The 20,653-nt window shown below is 39.6% G+C and overlaps 1 protein-coding gene across 1 annotated transcript; it reads left to right on the top strand.

Moving 5' to 3' along the window:
- Positions 1-1,858: 1,858 nt before the first annotated feature.
- On the top strand, positions 1,859-15,712 carry ENO2 (enolase 2). The gene is made up of 11 exons (XM_070935337.1): positions 1,859-1,943; positions 4,885-4,980; positions 5,232-5,290; positions 6,101-6,170; positions 8,352-8,485; positions 8,914-9,136; positions 9,277-9,474; positions 9,588-9,789; positions 9,908-10,016; positions 11,636-11,694; positions 15,238-15,712. Exons 1-11 carry the CDS (start codon positions 1,859-1,861, stop codon positions 15,305-15,307), a joined length of 1,305 nt encoding a protein of 434 aa, XP_070791438.1. The 3' UTR covers positions 15,308-15,712.
- Positions 15,713-20,653: the final 4,941 nt, after the last annotated feature.

Below are 20,653 nucleotides of genomic sequence, written 5' to 3'. Positions count from 1 at the left end.
GAATTCAAACAAATCCAACCTCCCCATTTTCAGCTGCCTATTCTCTTTTTGGGATGATACAAAAGTAGAAGAAAGCACATTCTACTAACAGAATAATATCTGGAAACAGTCTGTGATAAAGTAGATATCAGCCATTTGTGGCAGACAGCTAGGTCTCTGGCCTTTTCCTGCCCTTGAGTCAAAATACTATCCACCCAATAATATCCATCCTCATGTCAAGCAGAATATCACCATGGCAAGTGCTTTCCCCATTGTCAATCCCCATTCTACCTTTACATCTGTTACTACCAATTACCTGATTGTCCTCCAAAGTGACAAAACCTAACAGAATTCATAGACTTGAGGCTACTTTTGGAGATATCAGAATAAAATCCTACATTAGCACCATGAACACTAAAGACAACTTAAATTTGCTTCAGGAGCTGGAGCAAGATGAAGTCAGTGCTATTGGACCCAGCAGAAAAATAGACGTTAATACCTTTACAACCATGGTCAGAAGCAAAGGCAAATGCCCTCTGAAGGAAACACAACAGGGAATTGAGGAAAAAGCAGATTGAACATCTCTCCTTCCTTCCTTCCTTCCTTCCTTCCTTCCTTCCTTCCTTCCTTCCTTCCTTCCTTCCTTCCTTCCTTCCTTCCTTCTTTCCTATGCCATTATGGTACCTGCATCATTTCCATAGCAAAAACCAAAGCTCTCAAAGTTGACAATTCCACCTTGCTCCACTGCAGCTGATGGCAGAAGTGTAATTTAAGAAGTGCAAGGCAGGCCGAATGACATCAAGTTGTTTGTCTCTTGATATTGAACTGCCATGAAACAGTTCCTTTTCCCATAGCCAGCAATAGGGCTGGCTCTGTGAATGACGAGGCAGCACCTTATCTCCGATAAGAAATTCTGATCCATTTGGCGAGTTCAGGCCTCTGCCTTGCTGTTATGAGACTGCAATTTGTTATAAGACTGCAGCCCACAGAACAGGTGTGCACATATTACAAAGACAAGACATTGGAAGCCAGGGCAGAAAAAAATAGGGCACATTAACCGAAGTGCCTCTTTGCACTGCTACTTTTCTCCTAAGGGTACAGGCAGTCCCCCCCCCCTCTCCAAAAAAAGTGTAACTACTTCCAAACCTATATAAAGTGTCTTTCTCTTTGAAGAAATGTCTCCAGCCAAAGATAATGCTACAAATCTGTGCCATAGCCTTGGTTGCCTATCCTAAGAGGGAGGAGCCCCTCCCGAGTCCTGGACTACCAGGAAAGAGACACAGTCTTTCAAATCAAATAAATAAATATGTGCCATTGCGCCCAAGGATGCAACTACAGTGTGTCTGTTCAATGCCAGGAACAAAATCATGAAACATCTGAACAGGAAGAACAGAGAGCATTTTTCTCCCAGGGAGTCCTTAAATTGAAGAATTAAAGAAAAGACTTCTGGCTGAGAGGGTCTTATTACCAGAAAAGCAAATGACCTGCTGTAGCTTTTCCAAAATCAGATGGTGGGGAGTGAGAGTGTTCTTCTCTGGCTGGCTGACTCATCTGCACAGCAGCTGCAAGATTGTGAGATACGCCTTCAGCCTAAATGCACCTTAGAAAATTGCACCAGCTACTTTTAAGAGCCAGGGCTGTATGTCATGCTTGTATTCACAATGTAAGACTTTTATGGCATTACCAACTACCTCCATTTTATCCTTCACACTCTTTACACTGTTTGTACACTTAAATTCTATTTCTAACTGAGGAGACTTTTGATGGGAACAGGGATGTGAAAGATCATAAGATGAAAATTTCAAAGCTAACTCTCTGTCTTCCATTCTCTTCTTGGGCTTTTTATCTTTATTCTCCCCCAGGAAATCCCATTTCCACAATGTCCATTGAGGAGATTCGTGCTCGGGAGATCCTAGACTCTCGTGGGAATCCAACTGTTGAGGTGGATTTGTATACCTCAAAAGGTACAAAAAACTGACAAGGAAGAAGCAGTTTGCATCTTTTTCTGCAGCCCATGCATTGAGCTAATGGATTTGTTCTACTGAAAGGAAGTGAGCTGGAAAGGTCAGGTGTTACCAACCTAAATGACAGAAGAATTGAACAGTATTTCCTTTTTCCTCCCATCTCTATCAAATGCCTCACATTGAATCTGAGCAATTTCAGTTTTAGCTGTGCTCACTTAATAATTCCCACTTCTAGAGCCAAGAGAGTAAGGAAAGGAAACAATAGTGGGAGGACATGAAGCAAAAAGAAGAAGAAGATAAAATAACTTACATTTACATGCATACTTAGACCTCTGAAATTGATCTGAAATTCATGATTTTCATACTTGGAAGCTAAAATAAATCATAGTATTTCTTCTTTGACAAGATGCTAATTTTGATGCTCAGGCCTGTCCATGTACCCATCAAACTTGGCCAACAGACATAGAGCCTACTCTAGTTCTTATTCAAGTCCAATGGGAATGCTTTCTGTTGGAGGATTCTTAGAATTCGTAATCAAAAGGCAAAAAGATGGAAGTGATGGGAAAGCATAAAAAAATAGGAAGATACTATTTATACTTCCAGGGATCAAAGTTCATGAGCATGAGAACAGTGATAGTGTCAAACCTTAGAAGTAAATTGATGAAATTTTCTGCCTCTATATGGCATAAAACCCATCACATAAAGTTCCACCATTCATCCAGAGAAAGAGAAGCAGAGATTATTGAGAGCAAATGTAAGCAGTATGGTGATATAAACCTTAAGTAGTAATTTCATCCATTTCTCTTGTGATAAATTAGTGTGTTGTGACTAACCATAGTCACCTAGGCAGCCATTTTGTGAATGGATAAGCCCTCCACAGCAGCCATGTTGTGACAGTGCCCATAAAATGCCCATAAATTCCAGATGTGTCAACAATATCAAAGATTGCCAATCCCTGGGCCGGAGATCAATACAAGAAGCAGAAACACCTGGAATAGTTATCTATAGTCACACAAAAATGTTAACACTTTGAATCAATTTGCAATCAAGTGGGAAGAAAATCAACATGTTAACTTATATTCTGTAATTATATCCAGATTATATGCCTTCTAGAACCACCATCTGGAACAGTACCAAAGTCTTCTATAAAAGAGACCTTGGATTAAAAGAAATTAAAGCAAATGAAAGGAAAGAAAGACAATAACAGTAGTGACAAAAACCATAGCCTATACTTTGAAATGAGGAAGAAATAGAATACCAAAATCAGAGAAAAGGAAGCAAAATATGTCAGAGAGTAAATGTCAGTGTTCCAAGTAATAGATACATCGCATGCAAAAACTCCGAGGCAGGTGGATTCCTCAAAAAACAGCTTTATTGGAAATATCATATTGGCACATATCTGGTGAAAACCAACTCTGAAGGGCCCCTTGGTTTTTACCTAATTAAAAGTGAAAGTTTTCCCCTCAGCCCCAAACAATCAGTCACATGGCCCAATCAAGGTAGTGTCTGCTGGTCTGGTGACATCACTCCTTCCTTTGGCCAGGTGTGAGAACATCCTTGGTTCCCAAGAGAAAGCATTTTATTTTGACTACACAACCCCAGCTATCTCTAATCCCCCTCCCTATCCCTCACTCCAGTGTGGCAGCACTGAAGCTCCAAGATGACTTCGGCCAGGTCAGCTTCAGGGTTGACAGTAAACAGCCAAGCAAGCACATTCATTTTTCTAGCCACCTCCCAACTATGATAAATAAAAGTTAATGATATATAAAAAGAAAGTAGAAAAAGTAAAATGCTCTTCAAATAAGTGAAAGGTCTGCATAAGAACAGAAATGACGTAGAAGATTGGAAGCTATAAAAACTTAGTAAATAAAAAATAAGTAAAGGTCAAGTCTGTAAGTGGGAATGAATTTTAAAGAAAAGAAAAAATGAACAAAGGCTTGGCCATTGACTAAAGCTATTTGTTGGCTGGATAATTTATAAGATTCCATTTCCAAAGACTCCAAAAGACTAAGACACACAGGGAGGAAGAACTGTTTTCAGTTGCGCCTTCTCAGAAAATATCTCTGAGGCATCTACTAGCCAGGGTCACACTGAACCTTAAATACTTATAGGGATACCTAAAATGGCATATTAGTTTTCTGGAATTAATTATTAAAGAAATGATTACGAACCTTTATATGAGATAGGTGCAGAAGCAATATATTATTTTAGCATATTTTTAAAAATAGAGACATCTTTACAGACATTCTTTGCAAATGTTGCCTGGGACAGAGTTTAGGCCAGAACATTAGTTCAATTGTTAAATTGGGGGAAGCCAATATAGATTTAATTATGTTTTAAAGTATTTTAATGTTTATATTGTATGTTTTTTAATCCTGGCTGTTCACCGCCCCGAGTCCTTCGGGAGAGGGGCGGTATAAAAATTTAATAAATGAAATGAAATGAAATAAATGTTATATTATGAAAGGTATTCTCAAATCATTATAAAAAAGACAGATAGCTTGATACATGTTGAATTATATAGTTTAAATAACTATAATTGCATTAATTTCATTACAATTGTATTAATGTAATGTATAGTAATTACATTTGTAATATAGCTGTAGCCATAACTTTGGAAAATTGAAGCACAGCTATTTCTTATGGAATAACTGGGTCAATCATACTGCCTACGTGGTTTCACCATGTCTTTAAGCAATAATGATATACTTAAAGTTGCTTTTTTTAAAAAAAAAATGAAGGCAGCTGTGTAACCAGAATGGATAGTTCACTGCTTTGGTGGTCTAAACCAGGGGTATCCAACCTTGGCAACTTTAAGACTTGTGGACTTCAACTCCCAGAATTCTCCCACAAGTCTTAAAGTTGCCAAGTTTCTACAGCCCTGAATCTGATCTAAGCTATTATTTCTATGAAAGATTCCCATGTTCTGATTTCTTCTCAGGAATGTTCAGGGCAGCTGTACCAAGCGGTGCCTCCACTGGCATCTATGAAGCTTTGGAACTGCGTGACAATGATAAATCCCGATTCCTTGGCAAAGGTAGGGACATTAAAACTGGAATTACCAAACAATATGGAACAATTCTGGAGAACCCTGGTTGTTTATGCCTACTTGTGTGTCTGTGTGTACACATAGACTGCCACCTGCTTTTGAACTAGCAACAACAGCAGATGTTATGGTGTAAAATTTCTGCAAACCGAAATGACTCAGAAAAGCTGACAGACTCACAATCTCTCTGTATTTATTTTTTACTGCCTCTGTGTGACTCTGCATCTTTTCCCTGTTTGTAGGGGTTCTGCAGGCAGTGGATCACATCAACAGCAGTATTGCTCCTGCTCTTGTGAACTCTGTAAGTTGCCCTTTAGTCTTAATCTTCTCATATTTTGTTTCTATGTGTGTTCTCCCTCCCGCCTGCCCCCTCTCTCTCCCTTGCACTTCCATACAAGGATTTTGTAACAGTTTGAAATAAGTTCTGAATTTCTGACTTTGCCAGATTTCGACAGCACTGCAAACACAATCTGATTCATTTTTGGCTTGATGATGGTATAATTGAAATACTGCAAAACTGGGTATGATGGCTTGGCTTGGTTGGTTTTTGAGAAAGACACTTCATTTCTCCATTAGAGGGAACTATTGCTTCATTTCTCTTCCTGAGCTTTGGATCGTGTAAGGGAAACACAGTTTTTTGCATTTTACTTTCAATAACTCTGGTGAATAGTGAAGCACCAATCCCTTCCTTCCTTCCTTCCTTCCTTCCTTCCTTCCTTCCTTCCTTCCTTCCTTCCTTCCTTCCTTCCTTCCTTCCTTTCGGTAAAAGGTTTTTGCTTCTGAACCTATAACATTCAGTTCTGGGTAGTAATTTTTGCTCCTCATTTTTGCCTCTGCAAGCTGAGAGAAGCGGACATAATATGGATTGTATTCAAACGATTTCTGTAGATGTGGAGCATGAAAATGGTGATCAGCCTTCCTTTCCCCTCATTTTATTTATTGACAATAAAATAAAGGCATAGGTATTATCAAAAGACAGAAGATTTTTTTCCCAATGAAGTTCAATCAAATGCTGTGCTACAGGACTAAATTTCAGTGAAATTAAAGGTTGTTTACCAGGTAGTTTTATCCAGATTTCTTCTATTTAAGAGATAAATCTTTCTTTCCTCAGGCCTTTTCAGTTGTGGAGCAAGAGAAGATAGACAACCTCATGCTGGAACTGGATGGCACAGAGAATAAATGTAAACCCAACTTTTTTCTTCATTAAAAGGTCATGAAGGGAGGGCAAAAGAGCAGCACAATCCAGTAGGACTAAGACTGAATAGCTAACTGTAGGGCAAGAGTGGGGTGACGGAACTGCAATTTGGAATCTCAGTACCGTTGTATTCCTTTCAATCCACATTCAAAAGTCAAAGGAGAACAAAATCATGATTAATTGAGAACTGTGTTTTTATTAACACAGCTCGCAAAAGGCACTCCTTCCACATTGTATTCTTACGCTCCAGTAAGAAGGCAAATTGAGACTAGTAAACTGACAAACATCCAAACAATTAAAGCAGGCGAAGGATTGGGACCAGCAAATAAACCCAGATTCTGAATGCAAGAGAAGGGGGTAGGGCTTAAGCAAAGCAACACACAAACCCCTTCCTTAAATTCCTTTATTTTCAGTTCTGAAAAAAATCTGTTTATTGGTATGATAAACAGAGCCAAGATCACAAATATAAGGAGGCAACTGGATGAAAAAGCAACACTTATTTGAAGCATACTTGTCTAGTCCCTTTGTCCCAAATGACACAATTACATCAAATGTGTTATTATTATCTTTGCCACTTCCTACATTAATCTATTCTTTGTTGCTAAGGTTGTCTACAGTTGAAGGCAAAACATTTATTTTTGTTTCTTATTTTATGCTTCCTAAATACAAACATATACTGTATACTATTTTGGGTTTGCTTTGACGTCATCATTTTCCCGTTTGACACTACACATCTTATCTGGCAATAGCAGTTTCTGTATGCAGCTCTCACCCTGCCACGCAATGCTGAATATAATCTTGGTCCCAAAATAGATTCTTTCTCGTGTTAGAGAATTAATGGGAAGAAGAATTCCAATCGAATTGAATGAGGCTGAATTCTAAATAGAGCTACCTAGAATTGTTCTGCATTTTTCTTGATCTCGCACTCCTACATGAATCTCCCCAGTCTTCTTCACAATATAAATTTTGAATTTGTAAGGGAAATTTCTGGTATTTTTCAAGTAAAATGATGAAAGTTGAAACAAAAATGATGAGAATGTGAAAAAAGATCAGATTAAAATAAGAAAGAAAAAGATGAGTCAAAAAGGGAATAGCCCCTCCCATTTTCCACAAACACTGGAAACAATGCAATCTATCTGTTGATTCTTTCCCGTCTTCCTTTGGGATAGACTTAGGCTGCAAAGCACTGCCACTGTCTTGCTAGTCTTCTCTCTGCAAAGAACAATGTAAATAATTTATGTCCAAATGAGGTCGATAGAAACACATAACCAATCCCACTAAAGCAACAGGGCAGACCAGTATAAAGCTGTTCTGCTAAACTGACCTCTCTCTCTTGTTTTGGGTGCATCCTTTTGATGCTGGACTCCTCCTTATGGATTGTTTTCCTTGTAGTGCTTGGAGTGGATGTATTTTGGCAGGATCAAATGCAAAGGCCTATCAGAATTGGCTTTGGAGATTCTACACAGTGGCTCCAAATCAATACTGATTGAATGTACCCTGTTTCCCCTAAAGTAAGACATCCCCTGATAATAAGCCCAATCGGGCTTTTGAGTGCATGCACTAAAATACCTCCCCCCCTTGAAAATAAGCCCTCCCAAAAAATATTTAACCGCATGCGCAGCCGGTCCCCGCCATTTCCTCTAGTTTCCTCCACACACCCCAAAATAATAAGACCTCCCTGAAAATAAGGCCAAGTGCTTATTTCGGGGTTCAAAAAAAATATAAGACAGGGTCTTATTTTCGGGGAAACATGGGTATGTTCTGTGTAGTTTAGAACAAATAAGCATACTCACATGGGATGGGCCTTAGCAGCAACAACCAGCCAAAGAGAGACCAGCAAAAATACATTTCAGGTATATGAGGGGAAACCCAACGCACCAAAGATGGACTCTAGCTAAAAAGCTCTGGAAAGTGGAGGAGGGAATGTTAGCTTTCCTCTCGAAACAAATGAACTGCTACTGTTTGCAGACTACTCTTGGGTGGGAAACCCAATGGAAAACTTTGTGGCAAAATTAAAAGCTACTATCAAAGCCATGCAGGGAACCCCAGGCCAGATTAGTAGCAGATACTGTGGAGTAGCCTGATACTGGTAAAATCTTTGGGTCAAAGATCTTTTGCTGTAATCTCTGTTTATGCTATATTCTAATCCATTTTGCAAAATTCACAGCTAAATTTGGAGCTAATGCCATCCTGGGTGTTTCCCTGGCTGTCTGCAAAGCTGCCGCTGCAGAAAAGGATGTACCCCTGTACCGTCATATTGCTGACCTGGCTGGAAATTCAGATCTCATTCTGCCAGTCCCTGTAAGAATCTGGTGATGTTTTCTTGATTTCACACCCATAAAACTGAGGTATGGAGCAGAGAGTCAGGTAACAACAGATTGAACGAGGATCCAAAAGAATTGGATTTTCCCCAATACACCATACACCTTTATAGTTCTTTGCATGCATGCTAGTTTTATATCCATATTAAATATACTGTAGGAACTTTCAAAGCTTATCTTTAGGGCTAGGATTATAAACATGGTATTTTAGTTCTATGTAAAAGCAAAATACTTCTAACAAAATGTTCTTCGCCTCTTTATTCAATCACAATATGTAGGATATTTAGAGATGAAAGAAGCCATTATGATTAAAACAATTTCAGACCATCATTTACAACTCTAGTATGGTGCTTTAAGATATATCACTGAAGATCCCCTCTTCTTGTTCTTGTTGCTAAATTCTTCCAGGCTTTTAATGTGATCAATGGAGGGTCCCATGCTGGAAATAAACTGGCCATGCAAGAGTTTATGATCTTGCCTGTTGGGGCTGAAAGCTTCCGGGATGCCATGCGCATCGGTGCTGAAGTCTACCATAATCTTAAGAGTGTGATCAAAGACAAGTATGGTAAAGATGCCACCAATGTAGGAGATGAAGGGGGCTTTGCCCCAAATATCCTGGAGAACAGTGAAGGTGAGGAAAAAAACTACAGCACTAAGAGATACTGTACTTTGAAAGAGAAGTCTTTGAAAATCTCACTTAGAAGGGATGTTCTAAATTCTTTAAAGACATATTCCCTTCCTAAATAACCTGCCTCCATTTCTGCCTTTCAGCTTTAGAGCTGCTCAAGGAAGCCATTGAGAAAGCTGGTTATACTGATAAGATTGTGATTGGCATGGATGTGGCTGCATCAGAGTTCTACAGAGATGGCAAATATGACTTAGACTTCAAATCCCCTGATGATCCCAGCCGTTACATCTCTGCTGATGAACTGGGTGACCTCTATCAGAGCTTTGTACGGGACTATCCAGGTGAGTGACTACATATGGTCAAAGCCTCACTACTGAAGCTAAAGATACTGAGACTTCCTCTATTTGCAGTCTGGGGCATATTGTAATATTCTCATTTCCTTTTGTTTTTGCAGTGGTATCCATTGAGGATCCTTTTGATCAGGATGACTGGGAAGCCTGGTCAAAGTTCACAGCTAATGTAGGGATTCAGATAGTGGGAGATGACTTGACAGTGACCAACCCCAAACGCATTGAGCACGCGGTTGAGGAGAAGGCCTGCAACTGTCTATTGCTTAAGGTCAACCAGATTGGATCGGTCACTGAAGCTATTCAAGCGTGAGTTGTCTTAAGCCACTCCATTCTCAACAGCCACTGTGCTATCAAGTACCCATTCACAGTTCCAACAATTATCTTCAGGAGGCAAATCCACTAAGTTTATTATATTCACTTACAGTTGTAAACTGGCTCAAGAGAATGGCTGGGGGGTGATGGTGAGTCATCGATCAGGGGAGACTGAAGACACCTTCATTGCTGACCTGGTGGTGGGACTCTGTACTGGGCAGGTAGGTTCTAACAAGTGGAAATCATGTCTTGTCTCCTTTTGGGAAGAAACAGGCAACAGCTAGAATATTGCCACTCTTGAGACAGAATCTTAATAGACAGAATTGATTTGGTATCTGATACAAATGAGCATTGTGGGAGGAAAATGTACAAAAGTGTTAAAAAAGAGTAGACATTTCAATCAATTAGATACAAAATTTCAGTCACTCTAATAACCAAGAAGACAATATGTGTAAATGGGAATATTGGATACTTAAATACAGTCCCAGAAGAACTGGGATCAAAATCAGATGAAATATGGAACATATTGCTGTGACATAATAGCTGGGATAATTTTTATTCTTTCTTCCAATGTTTTCTATACCAACAGCACTGTGTGATAGCTTGAGCAGAGACAGAAAGTGATCAGCCTGAAGTCATACACTGAGATTTCATGGCTGAGTATAAGCTTGAATCTGGTCCTTCTTAGTCCTAATTTAGCATCTTAAACACGGTTTCCTTTTGTTCAGAAGAAAAGAATGATGATGTGGGTAAAGTAAAAGACTGGGACAGAACAAACAGTTCCATGAGGAGGCTGTACTTCGGGTCTTGAAACCTGGGTGTCAGGTTTCAAGTAACACCCCCAATGAAAGAAAACTCCGAGGCTTGAATTTCCTCAAAGTTACATTTTATTAGAGATGTCATATTGGCACATCTGGGAAAACCCGAATCTGAAAGTTTCCAGGTTTTTCCCACCCAAAGAAAATTTCAAGTCCGTGCCCAACACCCACAAGTCCATCACATGGCCTGATCAAAATACCGTCCCAACTGGAGATGCCTCCCAGTTCCAGACTTCCAGGTGAAGGGCAAGTTGGCCTTGACTTTCTGAGAAAGGAATGTTATTATGACTATATATCACCCATGTTCCATACAATACCCTGTCCCAGTTTCTCACAGTAGTAAATGTGGCAGGTCTGAAGGCCTAATGCAAAAGATGGCTTCCAGGCTTGACACTGGGGAGCTTTCCAGAAAAGCGATAGATAATGAAAAGAACAGAAACATGGCAGCAAATGGACTTGGGGTCAGCTTGGGGTCTCCCTCCAATAGCAGGGAGTTGGACTAGAAGACCTCTAAGCCCCTTCCAAATCCGTTATTCTATTATTCTATGATTGGTGCCAGTAACCTTAATATCTTCCTCTAAAGAAATACAGAAACATGTCAGCTAAGTACACTATGCAGTGAAGATCGAGTTGCTCCCACCTCTCAATTTCTTCTGACAAGCCTATAGGCATCGAACTTCTGGGGTGTGTGTGTGTGATCCATTTGCTTTCTGCTTGATAGTTAACAAGTTTGGGGCAGGTTATGGGAGCAGAGGAAAATAAACAGGCAAGGTTCTGGTAACAAGAGAATGGGCTCTTTTCCTCCTCCCCCCCCCCTTTTAAGCAAACTTTTGCAGAGATTGTGCAGTTAGCAAAAAAAAGTTTACTTTAGGTTTATTCCTCATCTCATATACCTTTGATATCATGACAGAGTTCAGATAAGCACAGAAAATGTTTACTCTTGGTGGGCTGCCTTGGTCTATAATTGACATGTTTGTGTGAATCTCCATAAAGTATTACTGAATTGACATTGACCTTTGCAGATAAAAACCGGAGCTCCATGTAGATCTGAGCGACTGGCAAAATATAATCAGCTAATGAGGTAAGAAATGTGAGGGAAGTAAAGTGGATATGTCTGTGGGTGAGAAAAGAGAGTGAATGAGTTTGGGGGAGATGGGAATATTAACCTGCATCATCTTCCAGTAAAGGTCTGTCCCACTAGATTGGACTAATATAACAAAGGGGAACTTTTGTTGCTAGAGATTCATTGGATCCTGTTGCTACTGCACAGCAATGCAAGCACGGACACAGCACTAGAGCATACATGTGCTCTGGTGATTGACAACATCATCAAAACAGCTTGGCATCCTCAATGTTACCTTTGTCTACATAATGCTGACCTTGCCTTGGGCCCAGACCAGTAGTGGGTTTCAATTTCGGCCACTATCGGTTCGGTCATAAGCACATGAATGCTCGTGCAATGCTTCTGCGCATGCACAGAAGCTTCTGTGCATGTGCAGAGACGTCCGGGTGGGTGGGCAGAGCCTCCCGCCACCGCCGTTACCGGTTCGCCCGATCTGGGGCGAACTGGTAGCAACCCACCACTGGCTCAGGCCATCACTACAGCAGATTTATCCTGTTGTTTCTAGATTGCTACAGACAGCTGCCAAATACAAAGAGTAGCCAAGAGAATAAGGAGTAGAGATCATTACGTTGCAGGTCTTTCAGGTGTCTGAACAAAGACTGAGTTCTTCTAAGAATCATTCTGAAGGCAGGCTTATGATGGAAACAGCAGGGAATCTCTTTCAATTGCTTTTCTAGGCCAAATTCTTAGGGGCCTCCAGAGGGAAGTCTTCTGGTAGTACCCAACAAAACATCCTGCACATCTGTTTTTCTCTTCTTACCGCATTTTTTTTATGGAAAATGCGATTTGTCAATGGAAATCATGCTCTTAAGGACCAGCCCATGGAAAGGCAAGTGGTTAATGCTTGCATTTCTGGCACAGGTAGTGGGGATAAAGAAGCAGGAGAATCTACCAACAAGAAGTCATAGTCCGCATCTGGGCAGAACACCATGGCTAAAGTAGAAGAAGAGGTTACAGCCCAGAAATACATTTTTAAGCCAGGTTCATTTACAGCCAGTTTATGAACCAGAGTCCAGGGGGTTAAGGCCATGGTGCAGAAAGACTGATAGTCATGAAATAAAGATTTGGAACAATAATTAATGTTCCCAAGAATTATTCTGTCAAAAACATACTAAGAGCATAGCACAAAATACGGAGTCCGAAATAAAACCAAGAAATAGCCAAGATTCTGCAGACCTGTCTAATTGTAGCTAAAACCACTGTTCTTAAGTTCATCATCAAAAGAGACCCCAGATAAAATCAGCTTCATTGAAGAATAGCATTATTAGCAGACTCCACTGGAGGATCAAAATAGGCAAGATGGCACTTGCAACATCGTGACTGAAACCTCACTCCTTTGTACATGCAAACAAAAGAGACGGAGCTTGGACTGTGATGCCACAACTGCTTTCTTGCTTATCTTAACCCCCAATGGATGCCTCAGAGCAAGGTTGAAAACCCATTGCCTGTTATGAGCATTGATGCTTGTGGAGGCATGTTCTATGGACAGATGAGTTTAAAGGGGAACTTTTTTAAGTAGCAAAGCTATCAGTATATCTGGTGGCAACTGAATATTCTATTACAAGCTGGCAACTTTTCCTGATGATGAGAACAATTAATCAGGGGAACGGCTTGTCTTCAGAAGTTGTGGGTACTCCATCACTGGAGGTTTTCAGACTAGATTGGAGCCATTTGTTCAGAATGGTATAGGGTTTCTTGTCTGAACAGAGGGTTGCACTAGAAGATCTCCAAGGTCCTTTCCAACTCTTTATTCTGTTATTCAGTTTAGAACTTTGGACCAATCATGAAGCATGGCAACAATAGTGGTTTGAAAATTTTATTACTTCTGAACCCGAATTAGTTGCTATCACTGATGAAAACATGGATTCTGCTTTGTATCAGAGAAAAGTATCTGAAGCCGAAATGAAAGTAGATGTTTAGCATCACTGAAAGTGATACCGTAGTAGAAAGCCTGATAACACTGCAGGACAGAGATATCAAATATACTAACAAGTCAACAAGAGAATGCATGAAAAAGAACATATTCAGTGTTTTGGAATAACCAAACCAAAGTCCATAGCTAAACCACACTGAAATATTGTGCCAGGATGCTTAAGATGAGCTGTTCATGCTAGAAAAACCTCCAGTGTGACTGATGTGTAGCAATGTGGCATGGAGGAATGAGCAAATATTCCACTACAATGCAGCAATATGAAAGAACGATCACCCGAGGGCTAGATACATCACGCGCTGGCCACGCCCGTTTAGCAAAGGGGGGGAAAGTTGCGATACATCACGTAACGACGTGATGACGCAAGTTTAACACCCCTGCCCTAGCACATCATGTGGCCTTTTTTATAAAGTCAGTGAAACAGCTACCAAACTTAGTTGCTACTTGTTTCCCCATATTCCCTTGACACAGTACACCAGGCCCTCATTTTTGGAATCATTTAGTGGCAACAACAAGCAAACATTTTTTAAAAATACGACCCATTTTCCCATCAGAACTGTATTTTCCTCATAAAGAGCCATTAAGAGCTTTGAATGTAAAAACAGGAGCTGAATAAAAAATGGTTCCAGTTCATAACCTGTACTTTTATAGTACACTGTCCTTCGTTGGGTTCCACAGAAGGAGGTGTTCTGACCTTAAATTTCACGTGAAATTAACTTTTTTTGGATTATATCTAGTATTTTTATTTTTACTTCAAATTTATATACCACCCTTCTCCCTAGGGACTCAGGGCGGTGTACAGCCAAGTAAAAACACATAAATACATAATACATAGATTAAGAACAGATTAAAAGGAAATATCTCAATTTGGCCCAAAATTTAAAAAGACAAACACATTTAAAATCATTTAAAATCATTTAAAAGGATTTGTTAGGCCAGCCCGGTTTGTTGAAAAAGGAAAGTTTTAAGGGAACGGCGGAAAGCATGAAGGTCTTGGATTCTCCTTATCTCTGGGGGCAGTTGATTCCAGAGGGTGGGAGCCCCCACAGAGAAGGCCCTCCCCCTGGGGGTCACCAGCCTGCATTGCTTGGCTGATGGCACCCCGAGGAGGCCCTCTCTGTGGGAGCGCACGGGTCGATGGGAGGTCATCGGTGGCAGAAGGCGGTCTCGAAGATAACTAGGTCCTATGCCATGGAGCGCTTTAAAGGTGGTAACCAACACCTTGAAGCGCACCCGGAAGACCACTGGGAGCCAGTGCAGCTCACGCAGGAGCAGTGTTATGCAGGAGCGCCATGTAGCTCCCGTAATTACCTGCGCGGCCGCATTCTGGACCAGTTGGAGCCTCTGGGTGCTCCTCAAGGCGAGCCCCATGTAGAGAGCGTTGCAGTAGTCCAGGCGAGAGGTGACGAGGGCATGAGTGACTGTGCACACGGAATCCCGATCAAGAAAGGGGCGCAACTGGCGAATCAGGCGAACCTGACAAAAGGTCCCCCTGGCAACAGCCGTCAGATGTGGCCGATACCCATAATATCCATAATACAGTCCATTAACTATCTATCTGCATTCCACAGGATTGAGGAAGAACTTGGTGATGAAGCTCGCTTTGCTGGGCACAACTTCCGTAATCCAAGTGTCCTATAAATGCATCCTGGCATACTCTGGCCATGCCTGCTACTTCAGTGCACAGACTCTGAGTGCCCATTAGATCACACCTTCCATCGTCCTTGTTCCACATTCTCCTGCTCCTGGTCTTCTCAGACCCACTCACTGGAATTGCCCAGGATATGCAAAGACTGACGCTTCCTTTTGCCTGTCATGATGCAGTGCCGCAAGTCAGCTTTGTCTGTGTTGCGCAGTGTCTGCTGTTTAGACCTGCTTGAGTCATCGTTATACCCAAGTACAAAATGGTGTCAGCATGTTTGCCCTGGTGTTTGGCCAGTATTTTGCACATTTGAAGATTGTCCTTAAATTGGAGTACAGGTTGTATTTGCTTATTGATACAAGATGGTGTTTTTGTGTTTTTGTCCCTTGCAATATCAGCATCTATGTTTTGATCCCTGTGAGTTGTGTTTAAACCTGTGTGCTGCATATTGTCAGTAAATGGTTGCTCCATTTGTATGTGTGACAGGGAGGGAGGGAGGGAGGGAGGGAGGGAGGGAGGGAGGGAGAGAGAGAGGGAGAGAGAGAGAAAGCAAGTGAGAGAATATATGTTCTTACCAGCCTCAAAATACAATTTAATTACTAGCATTGTGTGTATGTGTGTGCATGTAGGTTGGTAGATCGTATGAATCTGCATCCAGGGTTAGGCGCTCATTGATCCAAAGATTGAATTGCTGTGGATTTTTTTCTGAATGTGAAGGGCAAGATGTCTGGTATGATACACTGGATTAGTGTGCCATGTTTTATGGGGTGCTGTGGGTAGTGCATTGTGGGCATGTTCTTGCAATCAGCACTTTGCTCAGATCTCTCTCCCTCTCATTGCTGCTTGGATGTTTGGTCACATTTTACTCTCTGCCTCTTCATCCATTTACCTCTTGCTCTGCTATCATTTCTGCTTTAAGCCACAGAGGTTTCACATTCAACTCCCTCCTCACCCAATAACAAACAACAAAAGAAAAAAGAGAAAAGAAAAAAAAAAACCCAACATCTAGAAAAAAGTAACCAACAAGTAAAACCTCAATTCAATTAAATTCTGTTTCAACCCTGTGTGTCCTGCCTCTGCTTGAATATCTGTTATTTATTGTGGGAAGTGGAAATACTCTAAAAATTGGGGAAATACTCTAGAAGGGATCTGACAGTTTCCAGAAGTCTCAAGACACAAAGATTCAAGTTGGAGCTTGTTGGCAATACAAGTGGAGCTAGTGGGACCAGCTGAGGAAGGCTGTTCATGAGGAGAACCTGTCTATACCTGTGCTTCAAAGGTAGATCTTGCTAAAATAATGCCAAAATATGCAGGGCAAATAAGTGAAAATTCTCACTAAGCCAGAGAGAAAATATTCTCCTATTATTGTTTTCCCTAGAGATCCTGAAAAGGATGTCCTGATGTGGTGCTGGCTATCAGCTTGCCTGGCTTTAAAAAAAAGGGGCCCAATTCATGGAAATTATGGGGTCAGTGACTGTCAGCCTTGATAGCATCATGACTAGGCCTCCTGATAGCAACATCTGAAGGCCTCCTGCTGGGAGACTAGTAGGCTTCCTTATGAATGTGGTTGACCATTCTGATAACAAATTGATGGACTAGATGGGCCAGGGGGCTGATCCAGCTGGGTCCTGCTTATGTTCTTATGTAAGGCTAAATTCTTATAATATGGCTTATATCACAAGGCCTTGAGACCTTGTGTGATAAATATAGCCTAAGGAAGTTGAGAGAATTGGAATTATTAAAAGAAAAAGTCCATTTCTGAGCTATTGATCTTTATCACTCAATGCCAGTTAAAGCCCAGAGCTCAAATCAAGTGCAAAGTGTTTGGGAGCAGATCACAAATTTGCTTTAAACATTTCTATGGGTGTACTTCAATACTGCCCTTCAGAATTACAAATTATGGCTATTTTGACTGTAGCCAAGACAAAATCCAGCATTAAATCCAGAATGTCCTTGCCTTAAAATATATTTAAAATTTTTAGTCCTTCCCTTAAAATACCTTAACAACAGGCCATAATTTTAAAAGATGGTGGCTCCAGGAAACCAAGAAATTGTCTCTTTTTTTTAGTAATTCCAGAGCTCTCAACATCTTTAGGGATTTGAGATTTTATTTCAATTTTTTCTTGGTGGCTTTGAACTTCATTTTTGGAAATGGCAGATGGTGTATGGTATATGGTGGTGCAATCTCTTTAAGTTGCCTTACCATTCCTTGGAAGCCCATATGTCCCAATTGGAAAGAGCCCTGGGGAAGATCTCCAGTGAGATTGTCTCCATGGGATTAACTAAAGTGAATCAAGCTAGAGAAACTCAAACTGCTGGATAGATGATTACACACAGAGGGAAGTAGAGGACATATCCTGCAGAGATATGATCTGATAAATGGAGGAAGACACACTCCAGCATAAGCATTTCACTCAATTTCTCTTCTTGGAACTGATTTCTGAAGAAAGTTTTCCATCAGATTGAATGAAAATTGGTAGAAAATATGCAGAACTTTTTTGTCCAACGTTAAATCTAATTTAGCTGTACATGTATTTTTAAAATAGCTTTGTTAAATGTGAAAACATTTTAATTTTTATCATTCTAGAAAAATATGCAGAACTTTTCTGCCCAACACTAACTTTAATTTGACTCAATTTTTAAAATAGAAGCATTATTAATTGTGAAAACATTTTGTCAATCTGCATCATTCAGTATGACCCTTTTAATGTATCTTTAAGCATCTACCAAGCAATCTGCAGAAAGAGATAAATGAAAGATTCCTCAAAATGTCTTCTCTCCAAGAGACTCTTAAACCGAGAGTTGTTGCTTAGGAACAAAGCTGGCCTTGCAATTTTTTCAAGATCTCTTTTACCCAGAATAGCTTGCAATTCTGTCATTTTTGTGGATGTGATTATTCGTAAGGAATAGAAAAGACCAATAGCCAATGTGTTTGATCTGATATTGATAAGCCACATTTATTATATTTTAGTGAGAAGACACTTCTTTTAAAAAACTGCCTTTGTTGAGTTGAACATATTCTATTTCTAGACTGACTACAGATTTGAAAACTGTTGCTCCAAAGTATAGATAAGAACCTTACTTATTTTTTGCCAATAGAAGTATAGGCAATATATTGAACAATAGGCAGTTGAACACAAAGAAACTAAAATTGGGGTCCCAGCACCACAACAGAATGGAAAGGAAGGTTGGAACCATCTATATAGGAAGGGAATGAAAATCTGCAAATACTTGCAAATGAAGATCAGGAACTGGGAAGAGGTTCAAATAAGATGTGAAGCCAGGCTCTGGGATTACAGTCTGGGAAATATGGAATGAACCCTTTAGGTCAAGGCCAAGTGGAATTGAAGACAAACCCATCAAGCTATCCATAGATAACATTATATTTCATTACAATTACAGGATATAAATTGTAATTTTCTAGATGCTTTAGGGAGGTTTATAAATACAGAGAAATGCTACAATCTCTGATTCCTTGTCCTTTGATGAAAGAATTTGAAAAGAGTAGGACAATTACCTCCAAATCTTTCACAATGAATCCTGCTGTCGGTTTCTTGGCTACATTATCTAATGTATAAACAGATGGGAATAGGATATAAAAAAATAAAAACAGTTCTTACTATTAGTTGTTAAATAATATTGCAAAACTTCAAAGAATTAAAAATTATCTTTTATTGGATCTGTGACATTCAGGTATTGTATGGGAAACTGCACCTTGAGAAAAAAATATCACACAGTGTCATTTAACCAAATCTAGTCAACCTATATTAATAATAATTTCCTAATGGATTACTCTTGTCTTAATAAACATTCTTTTGGTTTTATTATGGATTATATGGATTATAGATGACTGGATTTTTCAAGATTACAAATTATTATATATACTTAAATTAATTTTACACATAATCTCATATGTCTTTCTATTGTTAATCTCTTTGTGTAAGTGCTGAATTTTACTTTTGTAAATATTTTTTAAAATTATATTTTATGATAATTTTTTTTGAGAAAGGAATCATTGATACGGGCAACTTACTTATTAAATTTTTAGACAATGCTGACCATATTCTAGTACATTTTATTAACCCTATTGACAATGTTACTAGAAGAGGCTTTTATTAATACCTTCTTTAAAATGCCTAATAAGTACTTCAAAAACATTAATAATTTTGCATTAGTTGCCTTCTCCATCCTTGAATATATATTGATACTGATCCATCAACAACATTCTGTGCAGAAAATCAGAATTATCTAATTAGGTGCTATGTACACTAAGAGTGTTGGATGTAAGTGTTCAGATTCCATATTCAGAATATTAGTGTTGCATGTGTAAATCACTAAAGTTGGACAACACACATAACATTGGAATGGTCAGCAAATGTTAAATTTGATGTTTCCTTGATCTGAGCCAGCAGGGTTTTCTTTGGTGTTGAAATGAGCTGCATATTTTGAACACATTTTCTATACATAACAGACCTTTCCATTTGAAATACTTTCTTTGGGAAGGTTGAATTACAGAGTATATTTATAATTCAATTATTAAAATCCACTGAACAAACATCTTGTTGCTTTTAAATCAATCTATATCAGAGTTTTATCTGCTTAATCTTCCTCAATCCTGTAGTCAAAATTTCTGTTTCCTGCTCTACTCTTCCATGCCTCCATCATCTATATTTCAGTGGATATAGAAAATAATGTAACAGTGTTTCAGAAAAATGAGTGCTCGGGAAGCTGTGGAGAACTAAGAAGACACTAGCAAAAACAATGTTTTCTATAATTTGTATAATGGGTTGGATGAAATGTTTATTTCTCTGCACTTTAAAATCAGCGCAAAGCCCATATTACTATTGGTGACGATGTGTGGCATTTTCATTGTGCTGTAATCCCCAGCCCTATTTATTTTTCCACATCGCTAGACCCCAGATTCTCAAGTCACCTGGATTTATGGCAGGCACAGATGCCCAACTTGTAGCTCCTGTTCTCAGTGCAAATCCTTGAGCATAATCCTCAGAAATCTTCCAGACATTGCTGCCAAATCGTATGGTATAATGTGACAGAATAGAGACATCATTAAATATGTGGGGAGTAATGATACCAACTGTATTTAATTTAACTATGATTAAGTTGAAATTAAATTAAATTCCTGCTAACTTCTTTGCCATTGCCCCACCCAAGTTTTGGCATGCCCCCCCTCCCCACGACAGCCCTTAGCCCTAAGAAATTGCAGACACAAAGATGTTATTGGCTCATTTTTGAACTAATATTGCCCAGTGGGCAATTCTGCTCTGTTTTATAAGGTGTCACAAAGGATAATAACAAGGAGCATTCTGGGAGCTGTAGTTCAGAGA

This window comes from Pituophis catenifer, unplaced genomic scaffold (genome assembly GCF_029215685.1).
Source record: "Pituophis catenifer annectens isolate HBS135680 unplaced genomic scaffold, rPitCat1.0.hap2 SCAF_2, whole genome shotgun sequence".
NCBI classification, from domain to species: domain Eukaryota; kingdom Metazoa; phylum Chordata; class Lepidosauria; order Squamata; family Colubridae; genus Pituophis; species Pituophis catenifer.
The sequence above is the reverse complement of the archived record's forward strand: the minus strand, read 5'-3'. Positions and strand labels throughout refer to the sequence as shown.

Excerpts from the sequence above, each read along its gene's own strand:
- ENO2 (XM_070935337.1), top strand. The coding sequence starts at position 1,859 with ATGTCCATTGAGGAGATTCGTGCTCGGGAGATCCTAGACTCTCGTGGG. Across the intron at positions 4,981-5,231 it reads ATCCCGATTCCTTGGCAAAG|GGGTTCTGCAGGCAGTGGAT; the intron begins GTAGGGACATTA and ends CCCTGTTTGTAG. Across the intron at positions 9,137-9,276 it reads TATCCTGGAGAACAGTGAAG|CTTTAGAGCTGCTCAAGGAA; the intron begins GTGAGGAAAAAA and ends TCTGCCTTTCAG.